Source organism: Sinohyriopsis cumingii, chromosome 3, assembly GCF_028554795.1.
Source record: "Sinohyriopsis cumingii isolate HCF-2022 chromosome 3, ASM2855479v2, whole genome shotgun sequence".
Lineage (NCBI taxonomy): Eukaryota > Metazoa > Mollusca > Bivalvia > Unionida > Unionidae > Sinohyriopsis > Sinohyriopsis cumingii.
This window is the reverse complement of record NC_142963.1, coordinates 58,922,676-58,946,147: the sequence shown is the minus strand read 5'-3', so window position 1 is coordinate 58,946,147 and position 23,472 is coordinate 58,922,676. Positions and strand designations below refer to the sequence as shown.

General features: G+C 36.1%; 1 protein-coding gene across 1 annotated transcript in view; it reads right to left on the bottom strand.

The window, feature by feature from the left end:
- LOC149802931 (uncharacterized) overlaps nt 1–22,943 on the bottom strand; it is a 116,496-nt gene extending 93,553 nt beyond the window's left edge. Inside the window, exons 1-2 of the mRNA XM_089952425.1 lie at nt 22,810–22,943; nt 334–538 (exon numbers count right to left, since the gene is read on the bottom strand). Of these exons, the coding sequence (XP_089808551.1) occupies nt 334–432 (99 nt within the window). The 5' untranslated portion in view covers nt 433–538; nt 22,810–22,943. The remainder of the gene's footprint in view (nt 1–333; nt 539–22,809) is intronic.
- Nucleotides 22,944–23,472: the final 529 nt, after the last annotated feature.

Here is a 23,472-nt window from a genome sequence, read left to right as displayed (position 1 = left end):
ATTTTGATAAAACGGCATTATAAGAGGTATTTTTTTTTAACTCGGAAAGAATATATACAAAATGAAAACATGTATTTTACCAAGCCAATGGTGCATGCAGTTAGAACAAAAATAAATGTTCAAAACCTTATAGATGTATTGTCAGTGTTAAAGTTTTATTGGATAAAATAATGAATTATCTACACGATAAGCTAACAATTCGCCATCACTAAGGATGAGATTTCGTGCACGATTCAATAGTTCCAATTATCATACAAATAAATGTTGGTAGGTTGAGGTAATCATGTTTATCCATGCATCTTGTGTGGCACTAGAAAAGGATATGTAACTTACCTTTGCCACTTCCAAAGGAAAGTTTCCACCCCCTTGCAGACGGAATCCCCAAGGTACGCCCCCGGTAAGGGTAATGGTCACCCGGTTTCCGTTATCCATTCTCACCGATTCCGAAAATACCAAGATGAGCTACTCACTCTAACCTTCCTCCGCCTTACAGGCGAACACGCGACTTGAGAAGAATAGATTCACATAGTTTGCGTCCCTGCAATAGAGGTAAAAAGCTTGTCTACAGCAGGCGGCATCGTACGTATACATCCCACATATACCATATACCATGCCTACATATTGTAAACAATGTATGTAATTCCCTTTAGCAGGCTGTATGGGTGCTATACGTTTGCTGCGGACGATCCTGAAGATATGCGCCTTTCGCCCTTTCTTATCGGCTAGGCTGAAGACAAGGGAAGAAAAGAAAAGAAAGCATATTTCGGCATGTCAAGATTGGAAAGGCTTTACGATCTAGCTGGCAAGATTAGGAACTTGTTTTCTTCAAACGCGTTTTTCAACGACAGAACCATTATTAGAATACTGATGTAAAAAGGTACGAAAACCCTACTTCAAGTATCACACTCAAGAATGAAAATAAACAATAGTAATTGAAGTTAAAAACAAGTAAGAAAACATTATAGCTAATAAGTACCTATGTACGCATGCATGAATAAATATGTGTTCATATGTGTGTAAGCATGGATGATGGATGTTAAATACTTCCATGACAGAGGTAAGTTTGTCCACGTTATTGTGAACTTTTTATGTAAAAAAAAATGCAAACTGTGATAACATTTATCTTGATTGACCTATAGATCAGGGTTTGCATGTCGGGTCTATCATTAATATATTGTTATACACTTTGTGACTTTTAGTCCTTGACCTCAAGGCCTAAAAGGTCAAGGCCCCAAGGCCTAAAGGATGAAGAAGAGCATTGTTTTTGCTTCATCATGATACGTATAAAAAACGGAATGAAAGAATCAATTAAGCGGTAAAGGAAACATAACAAATAAAAGAAAATGTAACCAAACACCTTGATACAATTTGGTTCGTACTGTAACCTTGGTCCTAAAGTTAAATGGGTGGGCGAGTTTGTCACAGATTGAACAGTATTTGCTGTATAATGAGATATCACAACACTAAGTAGAATCCTTCACCAGTTTAGGAAATATAAGCAAATAAGAAGATATAACCAACAATTCAAGCAAAACTTATCTGACTATAACCTTGACCCCGAGGACAAAGGACGAGAGATTAGTAATGAAGACAGTGTATATGTTAGTGTGTAGTTGCTGACAAATAAACTCGCAGACTCGCGCGTTTCCTTAAAAGGTTGCTTCCTGTCATGAACTGTAGTTATTTATTTCTCCAGGGCATAACGAGAGAGAGAGAGGTCATACATGGATGGATGGATACTAAGTAGTAGTCAAAATAGAAGCACAGTTGTTAGTGTCCAGTCTCTAATGGTAGCTTTCCTTCCCCACCTCCACTCCCCGAAAAAATGTAATTTTCCCCGGGGAAAAAGAACTATTCTGGAGTCTATTTTGACGTCGGGAAAACTCGTTTTATGATGATTATATCCCTCGCAAAAGCAGAATTTCTTGCCCATGGTCAGTTTTACTCTAGTGTCAATTGTTTGCCATCCCCTTCCTCACCGCGCCAATTATTTCCTTGAAATTTATCAAGCAGTTGTCATAAAAATGGCAAGGAAGGATAGTGCAAGTACATTTGTGTGTACTGACGTATCTATGGAATTCTGTAATGTTAGGCCTTAATCTCTTTGTGCAGTTCATATTTTTCCTACAGCACACAATTATATCTCAATAAAATCTTGTATGGGGAAAAATTATCTCAAAGAAACTTTTCCTCGTGGGAAAGTACACTCCAAGGTAATTCCCCCCCCCCGGGAAAAACGACTACAGAAGTTGAAATTCGAGGGTTGTATGAGTCTATTCTAAGTCAATTTTTCGAGAGCTGTTTGGGGTGGAGGCAAATCTGTCTGTGTTTAAAACATGTAGAGGAAATTGGCTCTAGATTACCTACCCCCTCCCAAGTAGAAAACCTGAAGTAGGTTAGAAAGTAAATGTTGCTAAAGAAATATCCCCTCCTCCATATCCACAGGGGGAAAAAAGAGTGGGTGGCTGGGAATTTACCTTCTGACACTGGGCCCACCATTCAAAATCATGGATCTGTTTTGCACATGGTCTCAAGCACTACATGTGCTCAGCAAGTACCCTTCGAACAGAAATACGGACGACACGCCATGCACGTCTTGCATAATAGCAACTGCAGACTGAATATTGTACGAGGCATCTTTTGGAACAAAGTTTATCTTGGCATGTCGTTCAGTTATAACAAGCTGTTGAACAAAAATCTTTCCACGATAAAGCGCAGGGGAGGTTGAGGAAGCAACGAATCATTACCATGATTAATTAGAGAGCAGATACTTTCCATATGCTTTAATAGTCGACGGTCCGATTTAACACTCGCAAACTTACGATTTTTAAAAATAAAATCGTGTTTTATTACAAAACATAATTAAAGCAGTGGTTGGAATATCTCCGTTTTATTATCAACGGATTATTTTCTGATGAACAATTTATTGTACATTCTTGTAGATGCAGCGTACCGTAACAATTTCCGAACTTCTGTGTAAATCAACCAGTTTCCCAGCATCGGGAGAAGAAAAAAAACATAATTCTGTCAATTCCGACCTATCCGATTTCGGTCCAAACCGAAGAGTTTTTATTATGAATTGTTCAGCAACAGAAACAATAATAATAATAATAATAATAATAATAATAATGATGAAGATGATAAACCGAGACAATAACAACAACAAACATGCTATTGCCAGCATGTGTGATCGTAATCCGTGATTCAGCAGGAAAATCAAGTCTTGCTACCGAATTATTCTTCGCAACTATCAACAGAAACTATCAAAAGATTTAGGAAATATAAGCAAATGAAAAACATTAACAATAACCTAAATGTAAATTTTCTACAACTATGACATTGCGCCACAAGATGAAGGGGACGAGCAAGCGTGTGGCTGAATTAAATTTCATAGCTTCACAATGATTCATCCAAAATATGAACAAAATATATCATGGGATATAGGAAATAATAACAACTGAATTTTTTTTTTTAAAAAAAAAACATTAAACCCTAACAAAACTGTTCTCTGTGTGTGTGTGTGTGTGTATGTGTGTGTGTATGGATTTTTAACGTAGCTTTAACAATTTTTCAGTCATATCGCTACGATATGACAATTTATAGTGATGTCTAGCACTGATGTATCATGCCGCAGACAAATAGCATCATGTCCCACCCAGTTACATTATCCTGACACCAGACTGACCAGTCCTAACACTAACCTCTTAATGCCGAGCCCCTACTGAGGCAGTTGCTAGTATAATTTGTACAAGTCTCTGGTAAGACTCAGCCGGCTTCGAAGATGTTTGCGTCACATAATGAATTTTATTAGCGATATCTCTGTCTGTCTGCCTCTCTCTCTCTCTCTCTCTCTCTCTCTCTCTCTCTCTCTCTATATATATATATATATATATATATATATATATATATATATATATAATTGCACAAAGATAAGCAAGCATTTTATTATATCAGCATTGAAAAGTAGATACGCTAATAACGTCACACAGACAAATGCTTGTACGTGTTCTCTTTTCTGTATTCTCTTCATCAAACTGACTCGAAAACGCGTAAGGACAACAAAAAAAAAACCCAGATGTAACACAACATGAGGAAGTTGATAAACGTGTCCGTCGTGTACATGCCATATCCTCGTCAGACTATTTCTTTGGATAGAGTAGGATATATTTTCTTTTGTCCCTGAATATTGTTTTATCACATACCCACATTGGCCGAACCCGAGACTCGACAACACGCAGACAGAAGTGAGACGGAAATGATCCGTAACGGTGAACGCTTTAGACCACTAGGCCACTCCGGGCCCCCTCGATTTAAGTGTATGATATTCAGGGAAAACTCTTTAAAGAATTAGAAATAACAGCAACATGTAAACACGATTTACTCGCCGATTAGGCATTTTAGAGAGGGTTTATTGGACCTGAGATCGTTCGACTGCCTGATATCCGTTCTGTAAGAACATTGTACGAAAATTCGGCAAAGTGATCTCCGTTAGATACTTTGCGTCGGAATGGGTTCAAAATGCCTCGATTGATTTTGATAAACATTTTTGACGGTGTTTCTATTTTTACTATCTGCAGCCGTGGGCATTATCAAATCAGCGTCGTATGTGTAATGTTGATATACATTGTCAAATCAGCGTCGTTTGTGCAGATTTGATATACATTGTCAAATCAGCGTCGTTTGTGCAAAGTTGATATACAGTGTCAAACCAACATCTTTTGTATAACGTTGAAAGGCCTTTATGCCAAGATACCTTCTGACAAATTTAGTCAACGTTTGTCGAGGGATTTTTTTAGACGAATACAAGTTAAAATGGTTTAAATTAACGGTTGAAATATTTGACCTTGATTCTGCATAAGTTTGAAGGGCTTTATACTATGATGCTTTCTGTAAAACTTGGATCAAATTATGAAGACCTCTTTTCAAACATAAAATTTATTGAATATTAAATTATTAGAACCGGCGGCCATGTTTGACAGCCGATTGATATTATTTGTACAAAATTATAAAGCGTCTAATTTAGTAGGCTTTTCATTGATATAACATTTAAATGCTGTTGAGCAGATTTAGAGGTGAAATTAAGTTCAGGTGAATACATTTTAGCAACGGTACACATATCGGACTGCTGATCGGTATAATTTGTACAAATCCAACAAGCCGAGAGAACTCTGTCATCTTTGATAAATTCTGTTCCGCGGTTTCTGATAAAACGTCGTTGAAAGTTTTTTTTATCATTTGTACAAATCTGAAAGGCTTTTTTATGATAATGTTAACGCTACCTGTTAAGCCAAGTCTTGTACATTTTATACCCTTGATGTCACTGGAAAGTAGATCTCCTGAACATAAATTATCACAATCACTAATAAAACCGACCAGCCAAGATAATGAATCATGCAGGTGTGGCTACAAATCCAGGTGTGGTCAGCGGAAAACAAAATGTTTAGCTTCAGTTTGACTGTGCAATTCTACCATCATAAATTACGTTACTTTTTGAAGGTCGTTTCAAATTGGAACAAAGTGGAAACTCAAGGTCAGGGTTTTATGATCTCCAGGCCATATCTGCTATACCCATTCTACGAGATCAGTGTCTACGCAGTTTGTTTTAGTTGTTATTCCAAACAAAGAGCAGAGACGCTGATATGCCAAAACATAAGGCGACGACAGATCCTTTTCTGTGCTGACCGCAGTTGAGTGCAGTGGCGTACTAAGGCTAAATGGCGCCCGGGACGACGATGATGGCCCAAAGGGATTTGGGCGCCCCAAGACCTCTGGTGCTCCCGCCCCCGTTAGTACGCCACTGGTTGAGTACGTATTATTATTACATCTAAATACTATATATATATATATATATATATATATATATATATATATATATATATATATATATATATATATATCCCCCATCTGTCACTTTTCCCAGCACCACTTTTCACCCTCCGTTTTAACACCCCCAGAGGTGGATCGAAGTTATGCGTGTACATATCGTCGTGTTATTCCCAGACGTATTCTGAATCTGTACATGATGTAAAACGAGTTTCACGACATTAAGTACACACTTTTGCACGCACCGACATAAGCATGCATGACGGACAGGACCACGTAATCTCCGCATTTCCTTCGAGAAAGCGCGAGAAAAATGTATCTGTTTCAAATCATGTAGAGAAGTGCGCGTTCTTGTTCGAAGTTAAAGTAATAAATAAAAAAAATTATATATATATATATATATATATATATATATATATATATATATATATATATATATATATATATATATATATATATATATATATAAAACAACTAAAGTAAGATTTTCAGAAAGGCGGAAAGTTTTTATACAAGTCTGTTCAATCAACTAGCAATGAGCAATGACGTTTATCACTGGAAACCATACGTTGATATCAATATCTGTTTGCTGAAGATAACGCCAAAAGCTTACATTGCGCTGTGAAGGGCTACTCCCAGTCTTGAAACACAACGATACCATTGATGTCTGGTACAATAGCTAGTTTAGACTGCATCATCCCGTCGTCAGGAAGCGTACTTTAGCACAGAAACGTAATTCAGACTCCAAGTGTACAGTTCAATAGCTTTTTTCAAAATAAAACATTATCATAAAACGAACCGAATTAGTTCAATACACTGATGTCACAAGACTATCACACCCTCTTTTTTGTAAACCCCCACCCCCATTTTAAAAACGAAAAGCATCAAGAATATAACAATGCATAAAACTTGTTCATTTCATTCATTGATTTATAATTTCTAACATGATTGGCGCCAAGGAGTCCCCAACACTGTCGAAGTACTGGCGTTTCAACGCAGACGGAAGCTCCTGATGTAAACAAGCAAATAGACTGCTTTCTGTCCGTTTCTGGTTTCTAGAATAGTGTATTTCAGTAAATAATGTGTCTTTTGCAACCAATATTTGCAATATCTAGTTTTAATATTTCAAGATCAAATTGAACAAAGATATAGGAGGAACTCTTGATTAAATGTGTTTAAAAAAGATGTAAATCCCAAATGTACGGAATTAATGAGATTTTCAAAGACGGTGAACTACATCTAATTTGTTGTATGAAAAGATAGACTGTCCTAAGCAAATATGGCGACCGTGTTGCTAAAGAAACTCCCGTTTGAGTCGAAACGCCAACAAGTTGACAGTGTTTGGCATCCTGGCGACAATCAGACTAGAAATTATAAATCAATGAATCTAGTGACTAAATTGTTTGCTTTTTTAATCCTTGATGCCTTCCGTTTTTAAAATCGGTGTGTGTGTGTGTGTGTGTGTGTGCAGCGAGGTGGGCACAAACAAACGAAAAGTGTGAGAATACAGTCCTAGATCAAGGAAGTAATGCGTTAGTTTCGGGTCTTGAACTCCTTCTGTGAGGAAGTTGTGTTTCATGTTTTTCATTGTTTATAATTTCGTCATGCGAATCATCTGTTTTGAAGTCTTCGTCAGTCTGCATCTGTGGCTGTCAATTATATCATAGGCATCCACGTTTGGGAAGCGAAAAATGGCCTTTAATAGCAAGAGGCTAGTCAAAAACACAGGTGCTCGACGCGAGCTTGATGTTAAGAAAAAAAAAACAATCATCTAAAGGAAAAAATCATACCGAGTGACACAAATACCTTAGATTACCCCCATGACCAGTTCTGACATAGGACCCTCTCTATCATAATATATAAGAGAGAAGGTACGGAACTTCCAAATACTTCGCTCCACCCATGACCCTCGATTTCCTTCTGCTATTTCCGTCTTTAAAGGCACGCGACCATACTATATGGCTTGTTTTACTTCTGAGATATTTTTCTATCCATCAAGCCATCATTGACTTTTCTGCGTTGTACCAAACTGAAGTTACGGGCTCCGAAACGTGCGATTTTCGCGAAGTTGCCAAACTCATTCAGCTAACGGTCGCAAATGTTCATGCTGCCGCCAGATTTTTATGCAGACTCATTTTAAGTACATGAAACTTCATTGATCATGCATAATAAAATACGTTTATTTACCAGATAATATGTAGGTGTTTCTTTATTACTGTAATATTTACCATTTAAATATAGATCATCACTAGGTTCTTGAATAAGCTTTAATAATTAAACAACAGGTACTTAGTCCACCAACAATCCAAGGTAAAACAACGCAACATTATTGACAATTAAAATGTTTAAGTTTTTTTAATAGTTTTATCTAAACCTTATTGTTTTATTTGAATGGTATATGTTATTTGGAACCTAATGTGGCTAACTTGTATTCAGCGAAATGTGACAGAGCATAGTCAAATCCATAAGAAGTAGCCATTGTCTTAGGTGTAATTTTGAGCATGAAATATATCCAAGAAAATGCGTGTATCTATTAGATTTATACATACAAATGGGAAATCACTATTAATCGTTATAAATTCAACTCGTATAAAGCGAAAGTCACAAAGTACTCTCAATCCAGGTATTAGTTGTTCACCCAATTAATTCACCCAATTAATTCAACATGTTTTTAATCCCCTCATCTGCAGAATTGATTGCAAAACTGTTTATACCAATTCCTGTATTTAGATCTTTATTTTGTTTTTACGTTTGTTTCTATTTTTAACCTATGTGTATCTATTCTTCTGCATAATACACGAGCTTTATCTCCTTTAGATTTAAAATGTATTTGTTTTTGTTTTAATATTTTCCATATCGTTAGATCCTTCCTTATTTGCTTCACCTTTCTGTCTAATTTATCATACCTCCTTATTCCACTCTGATATGTTTGACCAGTTCTTATCAGTTGTTAATTCTTTTCTTTCAATTTGTGACTTTCTTTATTCCAGCAGTAAGTTTATTTTAAAGAATTGGTAATGTCTGATAACTTATTATTTGATTTTTTTAATTAAATAAGTAATGGATAAATCGTACGTTGTTCTCATAGATCCAGTCATAATATCACTTACATTTGTTTTGCTAGTATCTATCTTTTTATTCCTCTAGAATCATTCTTCTTTAGTGACTTTTGATAATATAGCAGTGCTAGCAAATATCTTCTTTTATACTTTTATTACAGCACTTAGACATGATAGTACATTTCTGCTTACAAAAGTCATGTGCATCCAAAATTAGTGAGTTTGTCTTCGACAGTATATTTTTAGTAGGTTTTCAATTTTACTAGCTCTTTCAATTCCACTCTGATTCACAACTATTAATTTATTATATGTGCGTTCTCGACATATTTTAATATCTTTCAAATTATTGTCTAAATTAGGTTTAGGTATCCGATGGCGAATTCGTTTCTTGTATAATTTTTACTAGCTGCATCATGTATTGTACCGGATCAGCTAAATTAGTAATATGGTGGCTACTTAAGTTCTCTGTTCACACTTTCTTCATTTATTGTACTACAATCACAAAGACAGCTTAATATCTTTCTTCAGTTTATTTTTGTTACGCGAAAATACATACATTACGAACATATCATGGACATCGTTTACTTTTCCGTCTTCGTATTTAATGTTGATATTTAATCTAGTAATTGTAACTGTATGTAAAAGCTCGTAATTTCCATATCACTGTATGAAAACAATGTCACCGTTGTTATGTATATTTAGTAAGTATTGTGCACTTGACCTTTGTCCATGACTGATGCTAGAGTTTTAGTGCGTACCTGTTTTTTGTCTTGTTTGCAAGTTATAAATAGATGTTTACTTGGGTTTGAGTTCAAGATGTAGCATTGATTATGGCCTTATAAGTTCTAGAAACTAACTTATTTATAGTTTTGGGTAATTTTCCAATGAGATGATTGAGCTTTTTTTTTTTGCTTCTTCAGAAAATGCAAATGCAACATAAAGTGGGTATTTATATCAGGTTGACATCTACAAGATTATTCCTTCGTTCTTTAATTTCAGTCTGTAAAAGTATTCACTGTTGTGCTCAGATATAATTTTAAAGGAATACTTTACATTAAAATTATTAATTGGAATTACAAAGCGCTAATTAATATTTTTACTAAAACACTGCTCTGGGATTATTGAGAACTCATTCAAAGACATTCTTGAGCATATCATTGCGATTCATCATGACTAATGGTATATCGGGACATTCAAAACCATAAGCACATCAGCATATTCAATTTTGAATTTATTCGGAAAACCACTGGGATCCATTCAGAAAACTATATACCTTTGGACTTTGTGAAAGAACTTTTAGAAGTAAATGAGATTTAATTCACAATACTGTAATTTCCTCTTAAATCTTCATTTTAAAAGTGAATTAGGTTATTTGTTGAATTTTAATAAACTTGATAGTATTTCTTTTTATGTTATTTATTTTAAGGCTATATATTTGTAAAAAAAAACACAATGAAAAACATTTTCAATAGGAGGAGACGAATAACGTCCGTTAGAGTAATATTTGGTATTATTGATCTGGTCGACGACAATGTGTAAATTTTTAGTTTTAAAACCTCTACAAATTGTATCCAATTAATCTTAACAATTCACAGTTGCAGTTGGTTATGTACATTGTGTAATTGTTGCTCGGGGTTAGTTAAACGTTTGAATCTTGTTTTATTCACTTAGATAAACGCTTTCTTCGTTGTCATTACTAGCAGTCGTTCCCTATTTGACTTTTTTTCATAAACATTTCATGGTTATAGAAACCATAATAAATTAAAAAGTTATTGTTTCATTCTTATTGCTGATATAATCAAATTATATTATTTTTCTCTTTGTAATTACTGTAATATTGGACAACTAATTATATTCTATGTAATGAAATTGAGATTTTAACGTCATTGTTTTCATTCAGATTTGTAAAATGGGGTTCGTTTTCAGGTTGCCATTCTAAGGTGATAAATTAAAACAGTTAAAATTAAAAACAACCAGCTTATACAGCTTTTCTATCATTTTGTATGTTCCTATTTTGGTCTGACCGTAATTTTTTTTTAAAAATCTTCTGCTTTATTTTCTTTCTCGCCTCTAAAATAGTCTTCCTTAAGTCACTATTATCTTGGCTTTCTTTTAAACCGATTTTTTTCTTTATTGCAATTTTGGTATTTCATTTGATTTCTTTTGCTTAGATGTCAGCTTAAATTCTTCACGCCTTGTTTCATTATCGCATATTGCCTCACTGACCATATTATCAAACTTGTTCAATTTACTTATGGCAGAGGTTTCTATCTCATTGTGTTTTTTGTATATCAACGTTTCAATGAAAAATTAAAATAAAACCTTGGCAAAGTTGCACCAAGCTCGCAAAAAGCCAAAGAGATTACAAATCCTGTTGCTTTCCAGAGACTCCTATACAAACAGCTGCAATACCTTTTTGCACCTGAAGCAGCCATGCTCATCTGTATTCAGTTTAATTATGCTGTTTTGTAGCAGAGATTTTTCTGACACCTTAGGAATATTCGATTTCATTAAGGAAATCATTCTTAATTTCGTTAAATTTCATCAACTGAAACAAAACGATATTATCGGTAGGTACTATTGGATACACTAGTTTGTACTTGATAGTTTCTCTCCAATTTGGATAAGAAATAGACAACTAACAGCAGGAGCTGTGTCAGGTTTATCTGTCATTTATACGCTTCGCTCAATGGTTGTAATCCTATTTAATTACTTAATTACTTATCCCATTGAGTTTCTGGTAATACCCCTTCATAATCAATCGTAAACTCGAATAAATCAGAATAATAACCTTTATGTAACCTTTTAAAATTGCATGTTGCTGGTGAACCACTCGACATCTTAAACATATTCAGTAAATCACGCTGCAAATAACATTATAAACGCATTTCAATGTTCCATAATAAACAATGTTAATTTTGTTGTCTCATTTACAATTTATAACCAAAAAAAAATATTTGCTTTCATCACATCGTTTCTATTTCGTTACTCGTTCTTGGCCTACGTTAACTGGTTCTTTTTACTAGACGATTTGGCATGTTGAGCACTTTTAAAACACTCGATTTACACGTAATCCTAATACAACAATTACACCCGCCGCACCGTAAGTAATACGTTTTATTTGAACAAGATGTACTATCATGAGTTGTCTCACTCACAATCTTAGTTTCATATTGCTCTTGTTTAAACGTGTTTATTTTTTGCCTTTTAAATCTTACTAACATTCAATAGGTAGTTTTCCAAGTTCAACTGTATGTGGACCTTTCTTCGTTTGTAACGTTACGTTTTCTGACGGTTTGTCAACCTTAACGATTTCGTAGGTTACCACCTTCGACTTATATTGCAATATTTTTTTAAACATGATTTTAAGGGTAATTGCAAATTATTCAAGTCTAAGTCTTAATAAACTTGACATGGAATTACACTCTTCATACAAGTGTGTATAGCATAAGTTTTTGTGGAATAAAATAGCTGAAAACTCTGAAAACACTTAGTACAAAATTAATGGAGCATTGCTCAAAATAAGAAATAGAAAATTACATAATTGAATTCAGCAGAAGCAGTTATTACTGCAACCCATGTAGGAGGAGATAAGGCCACAGCAAGGAGGAAATAGGACCACAGGTAGGAGGAGATAGGACCACAGCAAGACATAGAAAGAACACAACAGAGAATACTGGAAATGAACACCCGAGTTAAAGAAGAATCGGAAAGAAGAAAATAGAGAATCATTACAATAGATTTATAAAACAGTATAAGAATCAATGCTATCATATTGCTGAAAACGAAAAGGGACAAATTCACATTACAAGAACAAGAATGGTTTCAGCCGATTAAACAAAATATAAAGTCTGCAACCGCATTAAAAATGCACGGTGTCCCTTCATTTAAATTCTACCGGAAATGGCAAGACCAGATCGATCTGATGATGAAAGATATCTCGATATAAATCATGTATTCCTTATTCAGAGATGTTTAATATTGTTGGATACAAACTTATAAAGCCTGGCCGTGTTCGAGTTCGTGCAATACTCGTTGATGGATCATCTGAGCTCATCTGGGCTGAGACCGACTTAGGGGAAATTTTATCCAGTCTTGTACTCGAATTTTACAATTGTGGAATGAACTAGCCTGCTTATTTACAAAACTTAATATATAAGTCGACATCGTTATAATACAATAATATTGTATGTCACTTAATGGACTCCGTGAAAATGTAACCAGTCATCTAGAATATTTCCTCAAGGATTGAAGAAAATGATTTCAGATTAAAGAATCTGTTTATATATATATATATATATATATATATATATATATATATATATATATATATATATATATATATATATATATATATATATATATATATATATATATATATAATGTCACTGTGATGCAATCAGTGTAAAGAACAATGCATAGGAGAATGAGTATTTTGCAACAGAACATGTCATTACGACTAGTGAAGAGCCCACTTGCTCTCTCTTACTTGCTGGCCCGGGAGCTCGACCTGTTTTAAATGTGAATCGGAGTCGAGACGCGTGATGAATTTTGTCAGAACAAAACTGTAAATCAACTCAAACAAACGGCGCAAAACGTGGAATGAAGATTCAGAGAACTAATGCAAAAGCAAGTATATTTGCGCTAGTAGTACCTCCTTCAGAGGAGCCGCATCCGACTGAGAAGCAGCTTTAGTCATCATGCAGCAGTTTAATATTAAAATTCCTCCACGGCCCAGCCGGGCTGAAATTGCGTGTAGGGTCACCGAGGAGGAAAACGGTCGCTGTATCGAATCAATTATTGCCGACGAAGTTATTATATATGGTCCGCAGCTAATAAATTTTCAAGAATTCAAAGTGACCAAGCCCTCTCGTGATCTTTCTTCAAGTCATCCCAAGACTATACAAACTATGAAGAGACGTTTGGTAAGCTTCAGGAGAACATGCTTTGATTCGATATGAGATCGTAAGCATATTGAAGGACCATACAGGGTAAGTAGCACGACGTTATGCACCTTCCAATTCCGCCGAGACATGCAGATACCTAGCCATTTTGTTTCCAAGTGAGTCTTTATCTCGGGTGTCTGAAAACCGCTTCGCTGTTGGAAACGACGGCTTTCTGTCGCGCGTTAGCGGATTTTAACGCAATCATACGTGTGGTTTTCTCATTCAACCCCGTTATGACCGACCGAAGCCGTGTCTCCCATGCTGACATGTCCACAGCAGACCAGCATATGTTTCGCCTGCTGCACAGCAACGGCTCCAAACATGTATTTTCCTGGATCCACCTGCAGAACTTCCAGCCTTGTTAGCGGTCAACGTGAGTATATACGTTTTGAACGTGTCTGAGACAATTGCTGAATCATTGGAAGTTAATGGCTTAACTTCCTTGAATCTGATAGCAACATTTGCTATGGTTAGTGTGTATTGTAATGTTCGTGAACGTCTGGTGAACTTCATTGGGCTTCTAAAATTAAACTCTTCTAGGGAAATATTCCTTGGATCAAGTAGGTTAATCTGTCACAACGCTTGTTTAGCGCGCCACGCTCTGGCGACGTTCGAGGTAACTATTCCCACATTCGTAAACTTTTCTACGGCTGCTTCGCCCCTCGAATAATCGTGGGGAATGTAGCATATCGCGGACAGTTTATAATTTATATTTATTATATTAGTGCGCTTTTGCCTTTAAGTCTGATCTTGGTCTTTATGCCTCCTTGACGATCCATCTAGCGGATACTTCTTAGAGTGTAGAACGGATCGCATTTTTTGACGCGCACCTATGTCTTTTGATATTTTATACTCGAGACCATGTCTGCAACATGAAGGATCGAGGCGTTTTACACATTCTTCTCCGGGCTTTGTTCGGTTATTAAAATTCAGTCGTATATCTAACCGTGCTTCAGGCTGGTGGTAATTGTAGCAAGGTCCCGAGGGGATCCAAATATGCTTTACTCAACAGTATCACAGGTAGCTTCGTTAACTAAGCAGCGATATCACCGCTAAGTTTTTATTTTGCAAATAGAAAATTCTTTGCTGCAAAATGGAAACAAGTTTCAGCGATTGCAACTCTGTTATTGCGTAACATAATCCGAGTTTCATTTGCGGTACATGTTTTATTTCGGCATCGCACACACTATGAAGGCATACTAGTAACTTAAATAGCAACTGACATTTTACAAGAAATCACATAAAAGAAAATATTTTTTCCGTCATGGTTTTCTCTGCATTGGCAAAGTCCAAACCACCAAAACATGGTGCGTGGCTTTCCAAACTCAGTTCGTGCGTTATGTTTTGGCCGAGCCAGCTCTGTCAAAAAAAAAAAAACGGTTGTTGCTGAATCTAACTAAACGATGGTTAACATGGAATCGGTTCTAAATGTCTGCACCATCCGAGGCAGATCAGCTGTGTTATAACGTCGTCCACTATGGATTTTTTCATACGATCGATGAAGTCCCTGCGATTGATGACATTGACACAGAATACAGAACGGTGGAATATTTTCAAATTTAGTGGCAATTCAAACACTGTTAGCGGTTGCGGGATGGTTCTACATTGCATCTTCTAGACGAATAAAGAAAGGAAAAGGTCTTCGGCAACCGGGGACAACTCAAAAAAGGGAAGAGGTTTTTTAATATCCGGGACCACTTGCAAAATACCCTTAGGCAAAGGTCTTGTTGTAGCCTTGCCGCTGACGGTCACCAAAGCACATCCATTAACTAAATTTGATTTATTCACAATGACAAAAGCAGTCAAGCATTTCCGATGTGTCTTTATGCATGATGAACTTGCGTTAATGATACCTCGTTTGAAGGAAAACGAAATCTTTAATCAGGATTCGTCAATAGGGCTCGGAATTCAGTGGGTAGCATACGTGATGACGCCTCGACATCTGTTCTATTTGACCCCTATGGACTTGCACCGCCAAGTGAAGTCGTTGATTATTTACACAAACGTTTCCTATGGGTACCAGCTTTGGACAACCGCTGTTTTATTCAGCGGCCCAATGTGTGGACATCTTGTCGATGAAATACTGCATGTACTCGTGGTAAGACCGACACCACACGCGCTTATTGACTTTATATTATCACCTCGAAGCTACAATTGATAGTATATGAAACGGTTGTCAACATTTTCTGGGACGCGCAGCGACACCACTCTTCGCTGAGGTGTATCTGACCCGATTTGCCACCAAAGAAGATTTGGTACAGTTGAACAACTGGGTTGTTGTTTGCGTCGACCCCAAAATGCTTGTGATTTTTCAGATCGAAATTTAAAGCTGCAAACGTCTAACTAAGTCGAGTGAATTAGATACTCCAGTGTGTTGGCTACCTTTATCGAAAGCTATATTAATGTTGCCATGGCTGCGACAAAATAATTCGTGGATGCAAAGGTCTCAAAGGTGCCCACACCCCCACGCGTAGTAACTTCGTGGAAACATAGCATTAGTCCGAGGAGGTGAAATTCAGTTCGGTTGACTCAACGTCTATCCAAACGGGTAGTTAACCATCTTTGACGTTTGTGTTTAATATCAATTATTATATTTAAGTGACGGATTCTGAACAGCTACGCGATGACGATGTTGCGGAATTTATAAACGACATGTAGGATCCACAGATAGTGGATGCTAACATAGATGGAGAGATAATGACGCTTGTTGATCAGTATCTTCGTGAAAACGTTGTTACCAGACACGCACATACACTCATATATAAAGTTGTCATTGGCCAAGTAGAAATAAACCGCTGAAACTAGTGATATGCCAATATCAACCTGAATCCAACATTAAATCATTGTATTGGCATTCTCAAACACCCGGTCGCAGACTACATCACTAGACGTAAAACACCCAGAGAATGTTTCTACAACGATGTAGTGGAATTTACCGACAAGTTCAAGCCGGTTATATTCCTCGTCAATTATGCTGAACCGACATTGACTCAACCGAGACGAGAACAATATCGACTGATATTCAACAAACAAACATGTTTCCGTTTTACAGTTCGTGGATAAAAACAGAACAATTGCTTCAGACACCAGTCAAGGGTGTAATCAAGTAAATGTGGTGTGGTGTCAGGCCCGCAGAAAGAACTATCGCCAGAGACTTAAATATTCCGCAGCAAGATATTTTTCTATGATTGCACGAATATTGTACCAGTTAAAAAGGGTAATTGGTTAGAATTGTGTGTGCTTGTTGCACCTGGACAAAGCCAATATGTTGAGCAAATTTACTACGCGAGAGGATTATCGACGCGGAACAACTGCGAGATGAAATCGCCAAGAAAACCGTTCTACTCGCGAAATATAAACACGTGTGTTATCGTGGATGCTATCTGTGTATGAGGCAACGTAGCGGACAAAAGGTGGTACAATCAGAACGTTGCCGTTTAAATTTTAAGGTCATATGTCCAGAATTCCAATTTCACGTGTTGTATCAAAAATGCTTGTCTTTAAAGTTCAATTTTCTAGGTCGATATTTTAGATTGTACATGTTGAATTAAACAACAGTAGCTGAAAGTTATATTTTCTAAGGCGAGGTTTTAGATTGTGTCGTTTGAAGTACACGGCAGTGGATGAAATTTTAATATCATACTTTGAGAATTCATAATTTACGTACTGGTTCAAAGAGTTTATGTTGAAAGTTCCATTTCACATGATGAGTATTTAGATTTCATCTATTGAATTACACAGCACTGGTTAAAAATTCTGAGTCCAATGTAGAGTTTTTATATTGTATATTCGAAATTACATGACGGTTGTTGAAATTCTGATGTCATATGTCGAGAGTTTCAATTTAACATGTTGAATCACATTGATTTTGCTGAAAGTTCCATTTTGTATGTTGAGTTTTTAGATTGTATGTGTTGAATTACACAGCGGTGATTGGATATTTAATTGTGCTTGTCAGAATTGTTATTTTAATATGGTGAAATGATGTGTTGGTGTTAAAAGTAACATTACACAAAATCCCATTTAACAATTCAGAATAGTATTGAATATTAAGATACATCATTCGTGTATTCGCCATTACATTTCACGCATTTACAGTTTGAAAGTTACCATTCACAGGTCGAGAATTACTATGAATGTCTTCGCTATAGGTCGCTCTCGCGACCGGACCGCGATATTTTCAAACAAGGAGGCTGCTTCTCGTTGCGGTTTAATTCAACACGTGAAATCTAAATACTGGACATATGAAATGGAACTTTCATCACAAACAGTTAAATACAACGTGTGAATGGGGATTATCGACATATGATATTGGAATTTCAACCACTGCTGTGTAATTCAAAATGTACGCTGTAAAACGTCGTCATAGGAAACACAACTTTAAACTTCCACTCCATAATTCATCATAAAAATCTAAAATCTCGATCTAGAAAATGGAAATTTAAGGACATGCAATTTGATACAACACGTGATAGTGGATTTCTCAACATACGACATTGAAATTTCAACTGCAACTTTCTAATTGGACCAGCTTTTGTCCGCTACGGCGCCTCATAATATGTGGACTCGCTACCGCGACAACTACTAGTTTTGGCGTGGTAGGAATCACGACTATGTCGACTAGCATAGGCACACCATTCTGAATTTTTGTCAGGGCCATATGGATGGTAACCGGTGTATCTGGCGACAACGGGAGATGTTTTTCATTACGACTGCACAAACGAATAAATATCTAATCACTAAATAGTCTCAGTACAATTTCAAATCTGTATTCTATGTTTATCAAAGATAAAAGTATTTGCTTGGCAGAAATTTGAAACAGTGTTGTTTGAGATGGAAACCTTTCGACGACTCCACGTACAAAGACGGAATCCAAAACACGTAAGTGAATTACAGCCATAAAAAAACCCCTGACAAAACAGTTGTCAGCGTATAACAATCGGCATAGGACTTTACCATCCACGCTCGGGTTACAGTAACCGATGCACACGTGTTCAAAACATTAACGGAGAAAAAGTCTAAGGGAATTGCAAGGGTTTTACGGGACTGCAAACCGGAACTGGTCCCTCCCAAATGTCTATTAAACCTCTACTCTCATGTATCCTGGTTTTGTGACATTCTACTTGAGCCTGATAAAACGCACTAGTACTACAACTACTACTAGTACTAGTAATAATAATAATAGTAATTTCATTTCTTTGGCCTATTTTTTAGTCCATCGGGTTATGAACCGTAGAATATGGACACAACTTGTGCGATGACAGACATTCTATTAGCCGTAAGGTGTTTATCCAAGTCAAAGTTAACTGACAATATAGGTCACTACAAATTCCATCCCATTGGACCTAGCGAACCTGCTGAAGTCTTACACTTACCGCTGACAAAAATTATACAGACTTGGTACAACATTAGTATGAAACGAAATGTGCACGAGAAAAGAATGTTTAAAATTTGTATGTACGACTGATGCTGAAACAGGTAATGTAAAAGCTTGGCAAGTATAGGGCGATGAGTTTTATTGCTGCAAATTTTCGTATATATTAATTTATAATTATCTAGCAGTTCTATCCTACTGATATGATAGTAGTGTGCATTGAAAATGCTTCATTGGATTAACGTACTACGATTACTGTAGTGTGCATTGAAATTGCTTCATTTGATTAACGTACTACGATTAATGTAGTGTGCATTGAAAATGCTCCATTGGATTAACGTACTACGATTACTGTAGTGTGCATTGAAAATGCTTCATTGTATTAACGTACTACGATTACTGTAGTGTGCATTGAAAAAGCTTGATTGGATTAACGTACTATACGATTACTGTTTAACTACCATCGCCGTCGTTCTTAATTCTTTCACAATCGCTTGAGTACTTGTATTTTGACGAGAATGGTTTTGATGAGAACGGTTTTGACGAGAATTCAAAAAAGATATTAAGATAAAGTAAAGCTCGACCCCTGAAACACACAAACATGACATCTATTCATCCATCCATCCATACATCCATACATACATACATACGGAACGGACTGTATGAACCTGCTTGGAGAGCTACGGTGGTCAGACTGTATGACTACAGTTATAACGATCCCGTTTTCGAGCTCCAGTCAGACAGCGCATTTTTCTAATGTGACATTTGGTGGAAGATGTGGGATCACGCTATAGACCTGCCGTACTCGACAATAATGTGAGTTTCAGACTGTAGGTCACGTGATCATATTTAATATGTCACAGATACGGATCTCGTGCATCAGCTCGGATCGCTCATTTGATTAGAGACCGCCTCTCGAGTAAGGGGTATCTCGGGTTTGAACCCGATTAATCCGTGAATTTATTTCCCATGATATATACAGACACACAGAATTGCATATGTATATATACACACATACATACATACATTCATCCATCCATCCATACACACACATACATACATACATACATACATGCATACATACATACATACATACATACATACATACATACACACACATACATACATACATAAATACATACATACATACACACACACACACACATTCATCCATCCATCCATCCATCCATCCATACATACATACATACATACATCCCATCCATCCATCCATCCATCCATCCATCCATCCATCCATACATACATACATACATACATACATACATTATCGCGTTGGGATGTTTTGTTGTGATACATGCCGATGTGCATTGTTCAAATAACTGTCGAATATTTAACTTTTCGGGCCTAGAAATAGCGGACATGTATAGTAAGATTTACATATACGATGCCGTCGCTGTATATGTATACCTGCCAATAATGCGCTTATGCATCAAGAGTAATAAATGTTGCATGCATTGACACCCTGAATCTTATCTGATGGGCATACGATGATGGCATACGATGATGTCATACGATGATGGCACACGATGATGGCATACGATGATGGCAACAAGAAAATGATGAATTTACATGTGATACATTTTAATCACAAAATATCTTTCTTATTATGTCTGAAAGTATTACAATGTATAATTGAGATATAAGGAAAGAAAAAAAGAACAGATAGATGTTTACATTGTAGTTTTCGTGGTGAGGTTAAAGATCGACCATTGGTGTATAAATCGTACGTATCTCATGCATTGAGAAATATATACTTTTTTCAAAAGGATGAGAAACTATACATATGCTATGAGAAATGTATCATGTTTCAAAAGGATGAGAAACTATACATATACTATGAGAAATGTATCCTGTTTCAAAAGGGTGAGAAACTATGCACATACTATGAGAAATGTATCCTGTTTCAAAATGGTATACATATGCTATGAGAAATGTATCCTGTTTCAAAAGGGTGAGAAACTATACACATACTATGAGAAATGTATCCTGTTTCAAAAGGGTGAGAAAATATACACACGCTATGGGAAATGTATCCTGTTTCAAAAGGATGAGAAACTATATACATGCTATGGGAAATGTATCCTGTTTTAAAAGGGTGAGAAACTATACATATGCTATGATAAATGTATCCTGTTTCAAAAGGGTGAGAAACTATACACATGCTATGGGAAATGTATCCTTTTCAAAAGGGTGAGAAACTAAACATATGCTAAGAGAGAAGTATCCTGTTTCAAAAAGATGAGAAACTATACACATGCAATGGGAAATGTATCATATTTCAAAAGGGTGAGAAACTATACATATGCTATGGGAAATGTATCCTGTTTCAAAAAGATGAGAAACTATACATATGCTATGGGAAATGTATCTTGTTTCAAACGGATGTGAGACTATACACATGCTATGGGAAATGTATCCTGTTTCAAAAGGATGAGAAACTGTATATATACTATTGGAAATCTATGATGTTTCAAATGGATGAAAAACTGTACACGTGCAATGAGAAATATATACTATTTCAAAAGGATGTGAAAGTGTACGTATGCTTTCTTTCGAGAAAATAAATGTTATACAAGCGAAATCAGATTTTGCAGTATTTTCTTTTAATGCACTATTGGGTTTATTTAAATAAGGAAATATCCCGAATTAATAACCACAATCTTTGGTTTACCCATTTCGGAAATACGTTGATAATGTCGAAAACACTTATTGTCATCATAATAAAGGAAAACCCTCTTGCCATACATATATGGAGAGAGAGACAGAGAGAGAGACAGACAGACAGAGAGAGTTAACGACACTTCAGCACAATGATGGCTACTACATGGTGCCCATGATATTTGTTACGCATGCGGGATGCCGGTCGAAAGTTTCGAAGTTTGTGGAGTTATCATTCCACATATTTTTCAAGTATATACACCATGAAGATTGTATAATATTGTAAATCACTAAATGGAGTCTATATGGATACAGGTAACTGCAAAGTAGCTTTGGCTTCGTTAGTTGCACTTTCGCTTCCAGTAATGTCAATAGGTATCCAGCAGTTTGTAGTACATTTTCCCGATTTTATGAGCATATCGTGTGCATCGTAAGATTAGTGATAGTAACGGGTTGTCACATTTAAAACTATGCAGGGCTTGTAACGTCAAAGAGAATCAGCAAGATGATGCTGTTGTTGTTGTTGTTGTTGGGGTTTCTATAAGTTTAGAGGCTGGTGTACAACTGCAATCTCTGCTGTAAAAATGCTTTATCCGGTAAATAATCGAAAGATAACAAAATGCAGCAAAGTACCGAAAGTATATATATATATATATATATATATATATATATATATATATATATATATATATATATATATATATATAAAATCAAAGTTTATTATATTGCTTATTTTCCACACATGAAGATACAGCAGAGAAATTGTGTACATGCCTGACTACCGCATGTTCCAGATACGTTGTGATACTCCTTCAAATATGCCGCGTTTTGCACAATGATAGCCCCACATTGAAAACAAAGATAATCAAGTAGCTCGTCAGTTGAACGCGAAATGATATTTTTTTAAAAGTTTTATACCGAAGCGACTTACCTCTCTTTGAATCTATCCTTCCGCGCACTCTTTTCTGGAAAACCGGGCGCTACTCAAACGGTGAAGGTGAATCTCTGAAATGATGTACTTTTCGTAGAGAAAGCACTGGTGCGAATATGGAAACATGAGATTGGTGAAGTTATTAATAGACATAATCCACAGCGGCTGTGGCGGTTATGAGATGAAGGCTATCTCGCATACAATCAGAACATGCGCAATCTTGAAGAAAACTTTATTACAACAATATGTCGGCATTCTGGTTGCATTCGAGAATTATACTGTAGGAAAGGAAGTACAACTAATTTGGTGGTCGATAATGATTTTATTTCACCCTAGACAAAGGCAAGTGGGGACATAATGCCAGCCATTAGGATCTCACACAAAAGTCGAAGACAAGATATAAGTTAAAAACGTATTTTATTATTGTATTCCCAAATTTGTCGAAATTGAGACATGCAGTGATATTTCTCCTTTAAATTTATTTTTCTGATATATTTGTCAAACCATGTTCGAAAGAAAACTATAAAAAAAACTATAAAAAATACAACAACAACAACAACAACAAAACCCAACTATGTGCTTGTACGAAAAGCTGTCAGCAGCTACAGTGTTTATTCTAATATACGTGCCCTGTCAAATAAATAGATTCCCTACTCAAAACTA